This window comes from Ranitomeya imitator, chromosome 5 (assembly GCF_032444005.1).
Source record: "Ranitomeya imitator isolate aRanImi1 chromosome 5, aRanImi1.pri, whole genome shotgun sequence".
Lineage (NCBI taxonomy): Eukaryota > Metazoa > Chordata > Amphibia > Anura > Dendrobatidae > Ranitomeya > Ranitomeya imitator.
In genome coordinates this window covers 506322277-506341257 of record NC_091286.1, presented here as the reverse complement: position 1 = coordinate 506341257, position 18981 = coordinate 506322277, and the positions used below count along the sequence as shown (strand labels likewise).

The 18981-nt window shown below is 43.5% G+C and overlaps 1 protein-coding gene across 3 annotated transcripts in view; it reads left to right on the top strand.

The window, feature by feature from the left end:
• The window catches only part of ARHGEF26 (Rho guanine nucleotide exchange factor 26), a 203082-nt gene that overhangs the window by 9009 nt on the left and 175092 nt on the right, over nt 1-18981 (top strand). For all 3 annotated transcript variants that reach the window (XM_069727465.1, XM_069727466.1, XM_069727467.1), the window contains exons 3-4: nt 611-650; nt 9192-9334. In XM_069727465.1, the coding sequence (XP_069583566.1) occupies nt 611-650; nt 9192-9334 (183 nt within the window). The remainder of the gene's footprint in view (nt 1-610; nt 651-9191; nt 9335-18981) is intronic.

Genomic DNA, 18981 nt, shown 5'->3' with positions numbered 1-18981 from the left:
TGGGTGACGCCTCGATGATGCAAAGGAGTCCCAAAGTTGACATGACATCAGCGGATGTCAGTGGCAGCTGCAGCCGAGGGTCACATGATCGGGACTGAGCGAGAAGCGATGGTGCCGCTCACAAGCACATATGGCAACATTAGGTTTTCACAAAAATCCTTATTTAAAAGGTTTTAACCGATGGGCACATTATACATTGTGGAGGACCACCTCTTTAAGAAAATAATAGTGTAAGAGGCATCATAGATCAGTTGTTTCAGTGTCCCTTCCCGGTAAATCACTGATTGGAGCCTGCATGTCCATATTTTTTTACACCAGTTGTCCCCAACCTGTTGCTCTCCAGCAATTGCAGAATTACTGCTCCCATTGTGCCCTGATAGAGATGTCTGCGCATCCTCAGAGGGCCAGAGTCTGGAGGCTATGTATATCGTGTGTGTAGTCAGGGTCCGCCTGCGTTTATCGTGCTGCTGGTCCTGTAAAACAATGATCCTATGTGTTACTTACTCAAGTACATAAATAGCTGGCTATCGCTCTGTTTTCCATGCTTCGATTCACACTATTGTAATACTCATATTTATACCTATCTTATTTTTTTTCTTGCTTTCTGAAGCGCAAAATTCTACGAGGACAAGGAACATTCGATGGGGAAGGTATGTTGAAGGGATGAATGAGTTCTTGCAGCATGAACACCTATGACAGCTGGGGTGAAGACACTTAGCCATCCTCCTCCTCCAGCGGCCAGTTTTGTTTGTTCTTACTCCTGAATTTCCATCTAATAACTGTTCAGAATGAAAGTAGCCGATCTTTAATGTACCCATAAGATTGTTCAGTGTGGTCCTCAGGTGATCAGATGTGACTGCTGATGGCCACTTTGTGAACACTTAGTAGAGCATAAATCACGATTAGATGGCAAAAGTAATGTGTATGGGCGATATAACCTCAACTCCTGATCTGCATGAGCACAGGGTACAGGGTGTGCTTATCTGTAGGTATATAAGCGAGTACTGTGCACTGTGTTACATCACTTGGAGAGTGAGCCAAATCAGATAATGGGACTCGAAGAGAATCGAAAAATGTTTCACTTTGCTGACCAGAAGAATGAAAAATATTTACCTATGTCTAAAAAAGCCTCTGAAAGACCATTAGTATGTGTGTTTTGCCTATTTCCATGATTAAAAAAAAATTATATACCTTGTTTAACTCCATTGCTGGAGATGCTCAGATACATTCACTGTGGTAGCGGTGCACAACATTTGCAGACTGGTGGTTAAAGATGCCTGCCTCCACAGAAACGAGAAGCTTTGGTGTGGTGACTCTCTTCCTTCCTAACATATTCATGGACGGCCGCTCAAGAACAAAGTATATAACGTTTATTAGGGAATGGAAAAAAATCTACTGGATAATGTTATTGGGAAATATTGTGAAAGTTTTCTTAGATTGGATAGAGAACATGTATTTGCAGTTTGTGTTGTTTCCGTGCTGGCAGAGTTGGTGCATCCAATGGGAGTTCCACATGGGGAGACATTCCTTCCCTTCTTTAGTTTTGTTTTAGCTTCAGTCGATATTGTGTGAGTGCTTGTTGTGCCGTTAGTGCACTGTGGAACATCATGTTCAGTGCCGGAGCTGATACACTTAGATCCTTTATAATTGTGAAACCACCTGGCAAACAATGAGGAGACTCATAGGCCATACAAGGTCCTGTGTTACCGCTCCTGTTACTGGATGTAGAAAGAAGTTAGGTAAATTGTCCGAGTCCTGAACTATTTAAATATCCAAACGTCTGTATTAAGGGTACCGGATAGTGCCAGATTCCCCATAAACCATATCTATAATTGTCAGATTATGGACGGTGTTGGTTTCCAGCTTTTATGATAATTGGTCTTGAGGCAACTTCTATCCTGATTTCAATATAGACAATATCTTCCTTGTGTATTATAACTTCTAGAAACACTGCTCCAATCAAAATTGTTAATACATTGCAGTCATCCCTATATCCGATCACTCACTCGCTCCTGTCACCTGCATCTTAAAAACATCTCCAGAATCCGACCTTTTCTCACCTTCGAAACTGCTAAGACTCTTACTGTCGCTCTCATTCATTCCCGTCTGGACTACTGCAACTCTCTTCTGATTGGTCTCCCTCTTTCCAAACTTTCTCCTCTCCAATCCATCTTAAATGTGGCAGCCAGGGTCATATTTCTGTCCTGCCGCTTCACTGATGCCTCCATCTTGTGCCAGTCATTACACTGGCTACCCATTCGCTACAGGGTCCAGTATAAACTCATCTCTCTCACCCACAAAGCTCTCCACAGTTCTGCACCGCCTTATATCTCCTCTCTCATCTCCGTCTATCGCCCTACACGTGCCCTCCGTTCTACAAATGACCTAAGACTAACATCCCCCGTAATCCGAACCTCGCACCTCTGTCTCCAAGACTTCTCCGTGCTGCGCCAGCTCTCTGGAATGCACTTCCCCAGACGATCAGACTGATACCTAGCCCCAACCTATTCAAGCGCGCTTTAAAAACCCATCTCTTCAAACAAGCCTACCACATCAACTACTCAGTAAACTAACTTTGTCCTGTTCTCTCCTTCCAAATGTTATCGGCATGTGAATCTGCACCCTACTATTCATCTGTCTCCACGCCCTCCATGCACACGATAACTGCACTTGATACTTGACTATTGCATTTAAACACACGGGCTGATAATCGGATCATGCAGTTTTATATGAAAATGCCTATTTATTATAATTGCCAGACCTGAAATAACAAGCACTTTTCACCTATTTTGTCCCCCCATTTCCTTGTAGATTGTAAGCTTGCGAGCAGGGACCTCACCCCTAATGTCACTGTTTAAATTGTCTTAACTTGTACTGAATTTATTGTCTGCACATGTCCCCGCTTAATTGTAAAGTGCTGCGGAATTTGTTGGCGCTATATAAATAAAAATTATTATTATTATTATTATTATTATCATATTACATAGCACTATATACTTACAATTACCCATTTTTCCTTTCTATCCAGCTCAATTTTCTGTTTCCATTAGGTCTTTGATATCATTTTATTAAAAACAGACTACCTGAATCTTTCTAAGTTCTATGTAGAAACAGGAGGTCAATTTTCCCTGTATGAGTCATGAGTCACTGCAAAAATTAATGGCAGTGGGAAGGATGGAGCAAGCTGGGTCAGTAGATGAAGAGGGAAATGATAAATACAAGGAAAAGGGACTTTTTGTTTCTACATAGAGCAGAAAAAAGAAAAGCATTTACTGGGTAGAAACACAAAATAAGCAATTGTAAGTACACAGGGCTGTATAATATGATGATTGCAATATATTAAGAAGATAAAAACTTTGATGGGAGTGCTTCTTTAGCCACTTCAGGTCATATGATGTACATGTACATCATATTTCTTGTCTCTGCCTTTGATCCTTGCTTGCACGCCGACAGCAGGATTTAACACTCACCGTCCAGAAGCACGAGGCGCCGATGGGTTGTCAGGACATCCGGGGTTCTGCTGATGACCCCAGTACCTGTCATTAAGATACTCCTATGAATGCCAGCCAGTAGCCAGAGTTCACAGGTGCCACGTTTTTTTGTGTGCAAATTTCTAAAAAAAAATCACCACTTTAAAAAACAAACAACAAACAAACTATACATGTTTGGTGTCTGTGTACTCATGTTGACCTGGGGAATCATATTGACAGGTTAGTTGTAGGTTTACTAATAGCCATACCCTACTCTGAATTCTGGGTTTTGTCTCCATCTGGGAAATGGTTGGGGTTCCTGAATAGTGAATAGCTATTTTTGCCATTATATCTGGTCATTTGATAACTGTTTGGATTCTTTGTTGTAGGCAGAAGCCATGACGTCGGTGTGAACCATGCATTATGTTGTATTACATTTTATGCTCTATAACTCTTGCTCTGCCTATGTAAATTGGATAATAGTCAGCAGATCCTGATATTTTTAGCAGAATCTACCACACATTAAATCTGTAAGGGTATGTGTCCACGTTCAAGATTAGCTGCAGATTGAACGCTGCGTACAGCCGCAGCGTTCAACCCGCAGCGTCCAGATGTTACAGCATAGTGGAGGGGATTTTATGAAATCCTGTCTCCACTATGCGTGCGGACACGCATCCGGCGGCCCTGCATTTACGGACATGAGGTGCGTCTTTTAGATTGCAGCATGTCTGTTTACCTTGTGGCGATTCTCTGTTGCCGCAAGGTAAATTCCAGGGCCCTATGTATGGGGTGCGGAGATTCTGGATGTGTGCAATGAACACATCTGGAATTACTGCGCGTACAGAAAGGGGCGGCGCTTTGGGTGGTGCGGGGTTTCCACTCCTTCCAAAATGCCGTTATTACGGACCGTGGACAAGCACCCTAATGTGCGATCTCAGACCATCATCAGCTGTCACAAGAAACAAGGATCAGGCATAATGGATCCTCCTCTGATGCAAACACCAATGCAAAATTTTGAGGGTTGCCCCTTGTCTTTACATGTTAGTTTCGCACATTCATTTTTTTTTTCTTTTGTATGTGAAAAGTACTTTTTTTCGTTGGTAGTTTGGATCAAATTTTCATCATGTTTGGTCAGTGTGTTAGATAATAGGCTAGTCTGGGTTCTTATATCATAGGCTAGTCTGGGTTCTTAGATAATGGGCTAGGCTGGGTTCTTAGATAATAGGCTAGGCTGGGTTCTTAGATAATAGGCTAGGCTGGGTTCTTAGATAATAGGCTAGGCTGGGTTCTTAGATAATAGGCTAGGCTGTGTTAGGCTAGGCTGGGTTCTTAGATAATAGGCTAGGCTGGGTTCTTAGATAATAGGCTAGGCTGGGTTCTTAGATAATGGGCCAGGCTGGGTTCTTAGATAACAGGCTAGGCTGGAAAACTAAGCCCATGCTAGAAATAATTAACTGCAATTATTGGGGGTACCTAGACACAACATTTAATCCTATAATTAACATCAAATATTATATAATAAATTACACTAGTCCTTACAGCAAAATTATATCATACTCTATTAAGTAAGATACAAAAAGTATCTGCAAAAAAACAAAACAAAATGGGCAGGTGAGCTGCCCAACGGCTACATGTTCTATTCCGGAATAACAGATATAGAACATGTATGAGAAAATCAGACATGTGAAAGGGGCTTTACCGTGAGGAAAAAACTAAACCTTTTAAGGCTGTGTGCACACGTTGCATTTTTTTCGCGGTTTTTCCCAATAAAAACGCTATAAAACCGCAAAAAAACCGCATACAATAAGCATCCCATCATTTAGAATGAATTCTGCATGTTTTGTGCACATGATGCGTTTTTTTCCACGAAAAAAACGCATCGCGGTAAAAACCGCAGCATGTTCATTAATTTTGCGCTTTTTTGCGGATTTCACACTACAAAATGCATTGGGAAGTGTCTGGAAAAAAACGCGGCAAAAATGCGTCAAAACCGTGGCAAAACCGCATGCAGATTTCTTGCGGATTTCTTGCAGAAAATGTCCGGTTTTTCTCATGAATTTTCTGCGAGAAATCCTGAACGTGTGCACATAGCCTAAAACTAAAGGATATGGCAGAGCCATTTCTTATGAGGTGTATAAATCAGAATGGAATTTAGTTTTTTGACAACAAGCCATCTACAGAAGAGAGAGGCCATCACGGTTTCTAAAATATAGGACTGTGGTGTTAGAGAGAGGCACCTAATTTCACTGTGTTTAATGAATGGTTCAGTTGCTATCGGCATATGTGGCTACTTTTTAAGACTACATAAAGATACAGCGCAGCGTTTGTCACTGGATAGATTTGTCAGATCCACAATATATAATACTGTAATAATCCAGAAAAAGTGGTACTGTCACTTTAAGAGATTCTAATCTTTGTATTATCTTGTGTTGTAGATATTGTTACTGTATGCAGTGACACCACTTTTACTTCTGTTACTTGTAGTCAATTGTGACATGATATCGCCTGCTTTCTGTTTGAGGGAAATGGCAAACAGACGCCATATGTAATCCAGCGCAGCCTGCCATGGTGTTTTCTCGGTAGTTGCTAGGCTTTCACTGCTGCCATGCGAACACTGCTGGGAATGTATGCTGTCTAGATATTGGCCGCTTGCCCAAAGAGTAAAGTACAAAAAAGTGACAGTTCAATTTGTCACAATGGTTTTGTTTCTGTTCAGGCACATGTAGCGCGGCTCTGTGCCGTACGTGATTTTCTGTAATGACTTCATTCTACTCCGTTAATTAATCGGTTGTATAATTCGCTATTCTTCCCCTACTCTGAGGTAAAAGTGGTCTTTTACCCATAAGAAAAAAAAACTGAATCCCTGTTTAATTTTTCCAGCACGTCTCATAAAATGGCCAAAAGTGGTGCCTACGGCAACAACACAACAATTTTTTTTTCCTTAACCTGTTTGGTACATGAGGCCCACTACAAAGAATGTAACAAAAAAAGCAGTAATATAATACTTGTGAGTCAGGGTTTGGGAATAGCAGAGAAACAGCTCATGATGCCTAATTAGTATATTACCAAGTTGTGTAGAGAAACACCTTGATTATAGAAATAGAAAGAGATGTTTAATCATTTTAACCCCAAAAATGGATATGAGGGTTCCAGCTTTTAAAACCCCTGGTGATATTTGATTTCTCGTACTAATGGGGATGCATACTGTTAGGCCACATTCACACGTTGAGTATTTGGTGAGTTTTTTACCTCAGGAGAGTGGGTGATAAATCCAGTAGTGGTGACGTGTTTCTATTATACTTTTTCTCTGATTGTTCCTCTCCTGGTTTTCACTTACAAATACTTGGGTAAAATACTGACCAAATGCACAAGTGTGCATGTAGCCTTACGTTGCAACCATCCGAAGAAATGGACAACTAGTAGTACATGGACCGCACGTTTCTGTCAGAGAAAGACCCAGCTTTTCGTCAACAGTTCCAACCGGCATTAATTGAAGTCTCCTAAATAACATATATATCACTTATCCACAGGATCTACTATATAATTGTCTAAGGGTCACTTCCGCCTGTCCTTCTTCTGTCTGTCACTGATATTCATTGGTCGCGGCCTCTGTCTGTCATGGAAATCCAAGTTGCTGATTGATCGCGGCAAAACAGCCACGACCAATCAGCGACGGGCACAGTCCGGCGGCAACATGGCCGCTCCTTCCTCCCCACAGTCAGTGCCCCCTCCATACTCTCCTCCAGTCAGCGCTCACACAGGGTTAATGGCAGCGTTAACCGACCGCACTATGCCGCGGTGTAACGCACTCGGTTAACGCTGCTATTAACCCTGCGTGATCAACGTTTTACTATTGATGTTGCCTATGCGGTATCAATAGTAAAAAGTTCTAATGTTAAAAATAATATAAAAAATCGTTATATACTCACCGTCCGTCGGCCCCTCGGATCCACAACAGGCCTTTCCCGCTCGCGGCGCTCCGGTAACCGGTCCATGCTGTAATCTCGCGAGATGATGACGTAGCGGTCTTGCGAGACCACTACGTCATCATCTCGCGAGACCGCAATGCATTCTTGAGACCGGAGCGCGGGAGGAGCGTCGGTAACCGCTTCACTTGGATCCGGGGGCTCCGGAAGGTGAGTATATAACTATTTTTTATTTTAATTCTTTTTTTAACAGGGATATGATGCCCACATTGCTACATACTACATGGGCTGGGCAATATACTACATGGGCTGTGCAATATACTACGTGGCCTGTGCAAAGTGGCTGGGCAATATACTACGTGGCTGTGCTATATAGTGACTGGGCAATATACTACTTGGCTGGGCAATATACTATGTGGCTGGGCAATATACTATGTGGCTGGGCAATATACTATGTGGCTGGGCAATATACTATGTGGCTGGGCAATATACTATGTGGCTGGGCAATATACTATGTGGCTGGGCAATATACTTCGTGGCTGGGCAATATACTACGTGGCTGGGCAATATACTACGTGACTGGGCAATATACTTCGTGGCTGGGCAATATACTTCGTGGCTGGGCAATATACTTCGTGGCTGGGCAATATACTACGTGGCTGGGCAATATACTACGTGGCTGGGCAATATACTACGTGGCTGGGCAATATACTACAGGGACATGCATATTCTAGAATACCCGATGCGTTAGAATCGGGCCACCATCTAGTAGATGATAAATGTCTGGGGGTCTTGACTCTAGGCCTCTTCACGGTCATGAGAGTAGGGTCCCTGAGTTCTCAAAACCAGTGCACACTTGTGATAAATGTCCTTATATTGTAATTGTATGTATTGTATGTAATTGGCTGCGTTATTTATTCACTAATCTAGCTCCATCAATTCCACAGCGCTTTATGGACATCATCATCACTGACCCCATTGGGGCTCACAGTTTAGATTCCCTATCAGTATGTCTTTAGTGTCAGAGAAAACCCATACAAACTCCTTTCAGATGTTGTCCTTGGTGGGATTTGAACCTAGTGCTGCAAGGCTACAGTGCTACCCACTGAGCCACCCTGCTGCCATTATCATCACCTGTATTCCTGAACAAGTTGGAAAATATGGCATACGCTGTATAAGAACCTGTACTTTTAGTAATACTTGTGACTGGGATTGATGGGGACTTGTGGCCTTTTCAGTCAGGTGATCGTCAGGGGTGCGGGACTTGGATTCCCACCAAACTACTTTAATTTCCTCACCTAAATTTTCAGCGAGCCTCTTTAAATATCAGCCTTTGCTCTGCTGTTGTGTAGATTGTTGTGGTTTTGGTACCTTTTAGTATAGCCTCGCGCCTTACCTCGTTAATTACATACAATGAATCCTAAATGTCTTCAGTGCTTGCCCAGCTCGTGTAGCTTGCTGTATTGCGGACTTAGTGTGAGTTTTATCTTCATTTGTAAGTACTAATCCAGATGTCCGCTCCCCCACCAAAGCCATACAGTATTAATACAATGTCCCTGCAAGTTTATCAGCGTGTACACTTATAGGCGCTGAATGCTATTTTAATCTTGGCACTGAGCCAGGGAAGTTTCCATAAAGGCTTTCATATTGATACACAAGAAGATGGGAAACAGATGGGACATGCTGCTGAATTCCCAAACTTCCCGGTATTGATGCTGCTTGGATGTTTTTTTTCTATTATAGATTAAAGAACACGTGCCACATATTTATGTATGGCCTCCATATTTATTTTCAGAGAATGCCGTCCTGTATCAAAACTACAAGGAGAAGGCTCTAGATATTGACTCCGATGAGGAAGCCGATGGCAGAGAGCCTAAAGAGGATCGCATTGTAGTTCTGTATAAACCTCTGAGGTCCACATGGAGTCAGCTGTCAGTGGTAAGAATTTCACCTTTGGCTGATCAGATTTGTTTGTTTGAGCACGTACAGTGTATAATTGTGTTACTTTTTGTTGTGTAACCATTGGGCATTAATATAACGGAGAACAGCTGTCAAAGTGAAAGGTAATTCTGCTCAACCTACACATCTGTAGTGGCAATTTACATATAAAGTTGTATTATTGGAATTTCTTCCCCCAAATCAGCGACCCGATCATGAGCTCAATAATAGAATGAAAATCGGTGCCGATAGGTGGATTATCTGCTACGTTTGTCAGGTGGTGCTTGCTCCTTGGTTTCCTTTTGTGACACCTGTATAAGTGCAGGGCTGTAAAGTATTTGCTGTGAGCCTGTGGTAGTCTGAGACACACCCCCATCTCATGATTGGTTTAGACTGCTTCTTTATCCCATCCCCTACACTTCAGCCTCCTCTGATTGGCTTCTGTATATCTCAGGATCACCAAGAAGTCAGTGTCTGGAGAACTTGATTTATAGTACAACATTGGAATGATTATAAAGTACAGATTACTAGACTGCCAGTCAAAAAATAAAAAATAAAATTATCCGAGAAACTGTGTAATGAATTAAATCACTTGGTAAGAGGAAGGCAGTCTATTGTCATGGGCTTTATCTCCCTTCCAAGTCTTGAGGCATTCCAAGTTAAGGTAACGTCACACTGAACGATATCGCTAGCGATCCGTGACGTTGCAGCGTCCTGGCTAGCGATATCGTTCAGTTTGACACACAGCAGCGATCAGAATCCTGCTGTGATGTCGTTGGTCGCTGCAGAAAGTCCAGCACTTTATTTCGTCGCTGGACTTCCTGCTGACATCGCTGAATCGGCGTGTGTGACGCCGATTCAGCGATGTCTTCGCTGGTAACCAGGGTAAACATCGGGTTACTAAGCGCAGGGCCGCGCTTAGTAACCCGATGTTTACCCTGGTTGCCGGCATAGTTGGTCGCTGGAGAGCTGTCTGTGTGACAGCTCTCCAGCGACCAAACAGTGACGCTGCAGCGATCCGGATCGTTGTCGGTATCGCTGCAGCGTCGCTTAGTGTGACGGTACCTTTAGTGGGGTTGTCTCAACTGGAATCCCTTTTCTGAAGCACATGGCTCAATCTACTTAAAACTTTGCATTTAGCTTTTAATGTCAGGGAAAATTCCAGGTGACTGCATGAGAAATGTGATGGCACATGGTGCATATTGAAATTACTGCATGTCATTGTAATAGATGATCTTGATGGATTTCAGAAAAAGGAGATTTTTTTTGTATTATTGTGTTCTCTCCAACAGAAGTGGGTCATGTGGAAGTGGTGCATTAGCCAGATGCATTGATGGGGCTTTTGGACAGGGTTTGTTTGGTTGCAAAAATGTCAGTGTGATCACTCACCTTTGTCACTGTAGCCATTGATTACGAGAGGAAACAGTATCCACATACATTAGTGATATTGAACCAGGCACTGATTAAGAGAGAATCTGCACTTTATTTCTATGGTTTTCATACTGTTAAAAGGGTGTTCCCATCACCAAAGATGCTATCCCAATATTTAATAGGTGTATATTAGCGAATACCTCCAATTAGAATTGTAGTATAGTTTTTCTGATTCGATATGTCTTTTACCTCATGTGCAGGCATTGCAGGACCTTAGGTATCCATGGTTACAACCACTAGCAACTAGCTTTATTAACTATGAGTCACTATATGAGTGGTCATAACCATGGATACCTAAGATCCTGCAATGCCTGCAAATAAGGAAAGAGACATAGCTAATCAGAAAAACTATACTACATTTCTAATTGGAGGTATTTGCTAATATTATTATTGCACCTACTACATTTTGGGATTGGATCGTATAGATGGGAATATCCCTTAAAGCTTTCTGTGAATAGTACATAGATTTACAAGCACTTTTCCTTCTTGTCTTATATGTCCTGGGGATGCACACATTTTTCTTGACTAAATCTGTATTATCTCTGTGTTATCCGTTTCTCCAATATGGGTGTGATGTACCCCTCGTATTTTTTTAAAACACTGGTATTTTTTACATAGATTTTAAACATTGTGATATCCTAAACATTTATTTTATTTTATTTATTTTTATTTATTTTTCTCCACAAAGCCACCATACTTATATTTCTTCTTTACCTGGTAGTCTTTTCTTTGATGCTGTGTAGTTATTGCTTTTTGTATCCCAGCATTTGTGGCTAAACACAACTGTCACAGCTCTCCAGTTTATTCTCACGATGTTTCCCTATGATCTGCTGTTCGGTATTTGACTTTTTTTCCTACTAAATTGCGCTAGGATTTGTGTGTTTTTTTTTCTTCCTGCACATATGATTTATATTGGCTTTAATACAGCGCACGTATGCCTCTTAGACACATGCGCTGTACGGTACTTGTGTGGATGTCCTTAGTCATTGCTTTGAATCGCCTTTGCACATGCGTGTCATCACCTTAGTAAATTGTATTCAGTATTGACGTCAGAGCATGAGCTCATAGGCAGCATCAATAGTAAAAAGTTGGGGACACACAGGGTTAATAGCAGCGGTTACGGAGTGCGTTACCCGCGGCATAGCACGGTCCATTACTGCCGGCATTAACCCTGTGTGACTGGAGGGGAGTATGCGGGCGCCGGGCACTGACTGCGGGGAGTAAGGAGCGGCCATTTTCTTCCGGACTGTGCCTGTCGCTGATTGATCGTGGCTGTTTTGCTACGACCAATCAGCGACTTGGATTTCCATGACAGACAGAGGCCGCGACCAATGAATATCTGTGACAGACAGACAGAAGGACAGACGGAAGTAACTCTAAGGCTGTGTGCACACGTTGCGGATTTTTCGCGTTTTTTCCCGATTAAAAACGCTATAAAAACGCAAACAAAAGGCATCCCATCATTTAGAATGAATTCCGCATGTTTTGTGCACATGATGTGTTTTTTTGCGCGAAAAAAACGCGTCGCGGTAAAAACTGCAGCATGTTCATTAATTTTGTGGTTTTTTTGCGGATTTCCCACTACAAAATGCATTGGGAAGTGTCTGGAAAAAAACGCGTCAAAACCACAGCAAAATCGCGGCAAAAACGCATGCAGTTTTCTTGCGGATTTCTCAGGAATTTTCTGCGAGAAATCCTGAACGTGTGCACATAGCCTTAGACAATTATATAGTAGATAATATATTTATATTCTGAGACTTGGGACATTACTCTGGAGGAAGCCACTTTGTTAGGCGAAGTTCACATGTACAATAATCAAGCATTCGAAATCGATCCAGCAGCAATCTGTTTTCAAAAAGTTGTGCCGACCCAACTTTAGTCCAACTAAAAAAAAAAAAAAAAAAACTGACTTCAAGTGGATCTGCTTTTATAACATTAAAGTCTATGGAAAACTGATCTGCTAATTAGCCATCCGTTTTGCTTCCAAAAGGATCCAGTTGAAATCATATTTTTTTTTTTTTCAGCTGAACAAAAGTTGTGTCTACGCAACTATTTTGGCAACTGATTAGTGCTGGATCCGTTCTATCTGATGATTACTGGACATTAGTGATGAGCGAGTGTACTCGTTGCTCGGGTTTTCTCGAGCACGCTCAGGTGATCTCCGAGTACTTGTTAGTGTACGGAGATTAAATTTTCATCGCCGCAGCTGAATGATTTACGGCTATTAGCCAACTTGATTACATGTGAGGATTCCCTAGCAACCAGGCAACCCCCACATGTACTCAGCCTGGCTAGTAGCTGTAAATCATTCAGCTGAGGCGATGAAAACTTTATCTCCGAACACTAACAAATACTCGGAGATCACCTGAGCATGCTCGAGAAAACCCGAGCAACGAGTACACTCGCTCATCACTACTGGACATGTGAACGTCGCCTGTCTGCTCTGCTTTTTGGCTTTTCCTTGGTTTTTATTTACGCCACATCTAACAGTCACCATCATTTTCTTTTTGTGACTTAGGTGATATACTGGCAGCATTGTCAAAAGGTACCATCACACTAGACGATATCGCTAGCGATCCGTGACGTTGCAGCGTCCTGGCTAGCGATATCGTCCAGTGTGACAGGCAGCAGCGATCAGGCCCCTGCTGTGATGTCGCTGGTCGGGGAAGAAAGTCCAGAACTTTGTTTCGTCGCTGGATCTCCCGCTGACATCGCTGAATCGACGTGTGTAACGCCGATTCAGCGATGTCTTCGCTGGTAACCAGGGTAAACATCGGGTTACTTAGCGCAGGGCCACTACATAGTTACCTACCGCTGTCTGTCCTCGGCGCTGTGCTTCTCTGCCCTGTGTAAGCACAGCGGCCGGAAAGCAGAGCGGTGACGTCACCGCTCTGCTTTCCGGCTGCCCGGCGCTCACAGCCAGAGCAGAGAAGCACAGCGCCAAGGACAGACAGCGGTAGGTAACTATGTAGTGGTTGTTTTTTTTACTTTAACAATGGTAACCAGGGTAAACATCGGGTTACTAAGCGTGGCCCTGCGCTTAGTAACCCGATGTTTACCCTGGTTACCCGGGGACCTCAGGATCGTTGGTCGCTGGAGAGCTGTCTGTGTGACAGCTCTCCAGCGACCAAACAGCGACGCTGCAGCGATCCGGATCGTTGTCGGTATCGCTGCAGCGTCGCTAAGTGTGACGGTACCTTTAAGATCTTATATTTATTCTATCTAAACTCTCATATACATACCGTGTATTGCCCAATACTATAACAGTGCCTTTTTGCTCTGTGCATGTATTTTTTTACATTATCTATATTATTAATTTTCCCTTTTTCCATACAGTATTTTACTATTTTTTAGTAGTACTATACTAATACTATTTTTTTTTTTACTGGTTTCTCAATTCTTGCATATTATATCCTGCACTTTGGCACAAGATGTCATGTATTATTATTTAAGTCTTAGTTTATGGAATTACTACATTGCAGGTATTTACTATTAGGTTATTATGACTAATTTTGGTTCATTTAACAGCAGGAGGGAGTGTTCCCTTATTCCAGGGCCCCCTGGTTGGTACTAGTCAATTATGACTTTTTAAGCGTTTTTTTACTGTATTTTGTCTTGGGATAATTATTAAACACTACATTTTTATTGGTGATCCTTGCTGTTAACGTACTGATTTTTCTAGATTTTTGCACTGTCTCTAAATTGGCACAATGCTCACTTTGAGCTAGACTGGAAGATGGACTACAATAATGTAACCTGTTATTATGATGCATGATACTTAAAGGGAACCTGTCACCCCGTTTTTTGAGATTGAGCTATAAATACTGTTAAATAGGGCCTGCGCTGTGTGTTCCTATAGTGTATGTAGTGTACCCCGATTCCCCATGTATGCTGAGAAATAACTTACCAAAGTCGCCGTTTTCGCCTGTCAATCAGGCTGGTCAGGTCGGGAGGGCGTGGTGACATCGGTGGTTCTTCCTCAGCTTTACGTTGGTGGCGTAGTGGTGAAGACACAGCGCGCGATCTGCGCTGTAATCCCTTGCATCGGTGGGGGCGGCCATCTTCCTGGGGCCGCGCGTGCGCAGATCGAGTGCTCTGCTGCACGGGGCTTCAGGAAAATGGCTGCGGGATGCCGCGCGTGCGCATTAGAGATCGCGGCGGCCATTTTCCCAAAGCCGAGTTTGCATCTCGGCTTTGGGAAAATGGCCGCCGCGATCTCTAATGCGCACGCGCGGCATCCCGCGGCCATTTTCCTGAAGCCCCGTGCAGCAGAGCACTCGATCTGCGCACGCGCGGCCCCAGGAAGATGGCCGCCCCCACCGATGCAAGGGATTACAGCGCAGATCGCGCGCTGTGTCTTCACCACTACGCCACTACGCCACCAACGTAAAGCTGAGGAAGAACCACCGATGTCACCACGCCCTCCCGACCTGACCAGCCTGATTGACAGGCGAAAACGGCGACTTTGGTAAGTTATTTCTCAGCATACATAGGGAATCGGGGTACACTACATACACTATAGGAACACACAGCGCAGGCCCTATTTAACAGTATTTATAGCTCAATCTCAAAAAACGGGGTGACAGGTTCCCTTTAACAGGGACAGAATTTTATAGATATAGGGTTGGTGTTTAGACATTAAGACTGAAACTAAAAAATATTGCAACCTGACATGTACAGTAAAAGTGTGACTTGTCTTCATGTATTAACTATGGAAAGACCATTCAATAGTAACTAATGAGCGCAGAAAAAATGAAGACCCACAGCACGCCTGTCAACTGAATGGGAAGGGCAGTAAGAATTTAAGTGACTGTCATTGGGTCTTTTCTTATTGTGGGGGGGAACCATCCTCTGACCTTCCCATATCCCAGATCGCCTTTTCACACAAACTCTCAACCAATAATAGTAACCGATTCCAGTCCTTTCAATTTTTACTCCACTTCCTATTCTGTTGGATGGCGAAGCTTTGTTTTTTCATTGCTCTATAGTTATCCATACCGCATCTAGTTTTATTGCTGTGTCTGGGAGTGGAAGATGCAGGCGGGATTATGAGGGTCTTTTGTAATTTTTGTGAGTGGTGATTCCATCACTCACAAACTAAGTTCCAAGTTGAGGTCCTTCCACAATATTTTATCCGTTTATTAGTGGAATTGGAGGCGCTCTGTAATAGCCTGTTTTCTACTTTGTTCTTTTATTTTTTTACATGTTTAATTCTAAAAGCATTGGCTTATTTTATATTTCATGAGAATTTTTATGAATATTTAATTAATGACTTTTAAATGAGCGTAATAACATATTCTTAATTTCTTTTTCTAAGCTTGTATTTTGTCTATTTTATATTAATATATCACCCTAGCTCAGATGAGTTTTGATTTAGGTCCCTTTTCCCCCTATGTCAACAAGGGATTGTACCAACATAGCTGATTACTGTGGGTCTTCAACTGGCAGTGGTCCTAACTATGTTACTATATTAGGTTCTGTAGAAGGACGTAGATCTGGGGATTTATTATGATGGAATATAGGCTGAACTGGATGGACAAATGTCTTTTTTCGGCCTTTCTAACTATGTTACTATGTTACTAACTGAGCAGTGGTTGACCAATGCATGCCATTTCTCTTTTATTTTCTTTGGGAGTGCCACGTCTAGCCCAGCACTGTACTTGGTTATCCCCATCAGTCCCATAGACCATGAATACAGCGGTGGTGTTCATGCACTTACATTCAAATGAGACCCTTCTGATCCCCATTCTCAAGATCAGTGCAAGTTCCAGCGGTGAGATCTCCCAGCGATCATCGATATATCACATAAGATGGGACAAGCCCTTTAACCCCTTCCCGACCCAAGACGCCACGTAGGCGTCATGAAAGTCGGTGCCAATCCGACCTGTGACGCCTATGTGGCGTCATGGAAAGATCGCGTCCCTGCAGATCCGGTGAAAGGGGTAGTTTAGCCCAGGGGGGGTGGCTTCACCCCCCCGTCACTACGATCGCTCTGATTGGCAGTTTCACTTTCAACAGCCAATCAGAGCGATTTGTAATATTTCACCTATTAAAACTGGTGAAATATTACAATCCAGCCATGGCCGATGCTGCAATAGCATCGGCCATGGCTGGAAACACTAATGTGCCCCCACCCCACCCCACCGATCGCCCCCCCAGTCCTCCGATCAGTGCTATGCACCGCTCCGTCCTGTGCTCTGCTCCCCCCGTGCTCTTGTCCGCCCCCCCCTGTGCTCCAACCACCCCCCATGCTCCGATCCAACCCCCCTGCACTCCGATCCACCCCCGTGCTCCGATCCACCCCCCCGTGCTCCGATCCACCCCCCCGTGCTCCGTTCCACCCCCCCCCCCGCGCTCCGATCCACCCCCCATTCTCCGATTTCCCCCCCCCCCACCGTGCTCCCCCCTCCACCCCATCATACTTACCGATCCTGCCGGGGTCCGTCCGTCTTCTCCCTGGGCGCCGCCATCTTCCAAAATGGCGGGCGCATGCGCAGTGCGCCTGCCAAATCTGCCGGCCGGCAGATTCGTTCCAAAGTGCATTTTGATCACTGAGATAGATTTTATCACAGTGATCAAAATAAAAAAAATAATAATAAATGACATCCCCCCCCTTTGTCACCCCCATAGGTAGGGACAATAAAAAAATAAAGAATTTTTTTTTTTTTCCACTAAGGTTAGAATAGGGTTAGGGTTTCGGTATGTGCACACGTATTCTGTTCCTCTGCGGATTTAAACTGCTGCGGATTTATGGCGGATTTACCGCGGTTTTTCTGCGCATTTCACTGCGGTTTTACAACTGCGATTTTCTATTGGAGCAGTTGTAAAACCGCTGCGGAATCCGCAGAAAGAAGTGACATGCTGCAGAATGTAAACCGCTGCGTTTCCGTGCAGTTTTTCCGCAACATGTGTACAGCGATTTTTGTTTCCCATAGGTTTACATTGAACTGTAAACTCATGGGAAACTGCTGCGGATCCGCAGCATTTTCCGCAGCGTGTGCACATACCTTTAGAATTAGTCTATGTGCACACGGTGCGGATTTGGCTGCGGATCCGCAGCGGATTGGCCGCTGCGGATCCGCAGCAGTGTTCCATCAGGTTTACAGTACCAAGTAAACCTACGGAAAACCAAATTCGCTGTGCCCATGGTGCGGAAAATACAGCGTGGAAACGCTGCGTTGTATTTTCCACAGCATGTCAATTCTTTGTGCGGATTCCACAGCGTTTTACACCTGTTCCTCAATAGGAATCCACAGGTGAAATCCGCACAAAAAACACTGGAAATCCGCGGTAAATCCGCAGGTAAAACGCAGTGCCTTTTACCCGCGGATTTTTCAAAAATGGTGCTGAAAAATCTCACACGAATCCGCAACGTGGGCACATAGCCTTAGGTTTAGGGTTGGAATTAGGGTTGTGGTTAGGGTTATGGCTACAGTTGGGATTAGGGTTAGGGGTGTGTTGGGGTTAGTGTTGGAGTTAGAATTGAGGTGTTTCCACTGTTTAGGCACATCAGGGGTCTCCAAACGCAACATGGCGCCACCATTGATTCCAGCCAATCTTGTATTCAAAAAGTCAAATGGTGCTCCCTCACTTCTGAGCCCCGACGTGTGCCCAAACAGTGGTTTACCCCCACATATGGGGTACCAGCATACTCAGGACAAACTGCGCAACAATTACTGGGGTCCAATTTCTCCTGTTACCCTTGTGAAAATAAAAAGATGCTTGCTAAAACATCATTTTTGAGGAAAGAAAAATGATTTTTTATTTTCATGGCTCTGCGTTGTAAACGTCTGTGAAGCACTTGGGGGTTCAAAGTGCTCACCACACATCTAGATAAGTTCCTTTCGGGGTCTAGTTTCCAAAATGGGGTCATTTGTGGGGGGTTTCTACTGTTTAGCCACATCAGGGGCTCTGCAAACACAACGTGACGCCCGCAGAGCATTCCATCAAAGTCTGCATTTCAAAACGTCACTACTTCAATTCCGAGCCCCGGCATGTGCCCAAACAGTGGTTTACCCCCACATATGGTGTATCAGCGTACTCAGGAGAAACTGTACAACAACTTTTGGGGTCAAATTTCTCCTGTTATCCTTTGGCAAAATAAAAAATTGCAGGCTAAAAGATCATTTTTGAGAAAATAATTTTTATTTTTTATTTTCATGGCTCTGCGTTATAAACTTCTGTGAAGCACTTGGGGGTTTAAAGTGCTCAATATG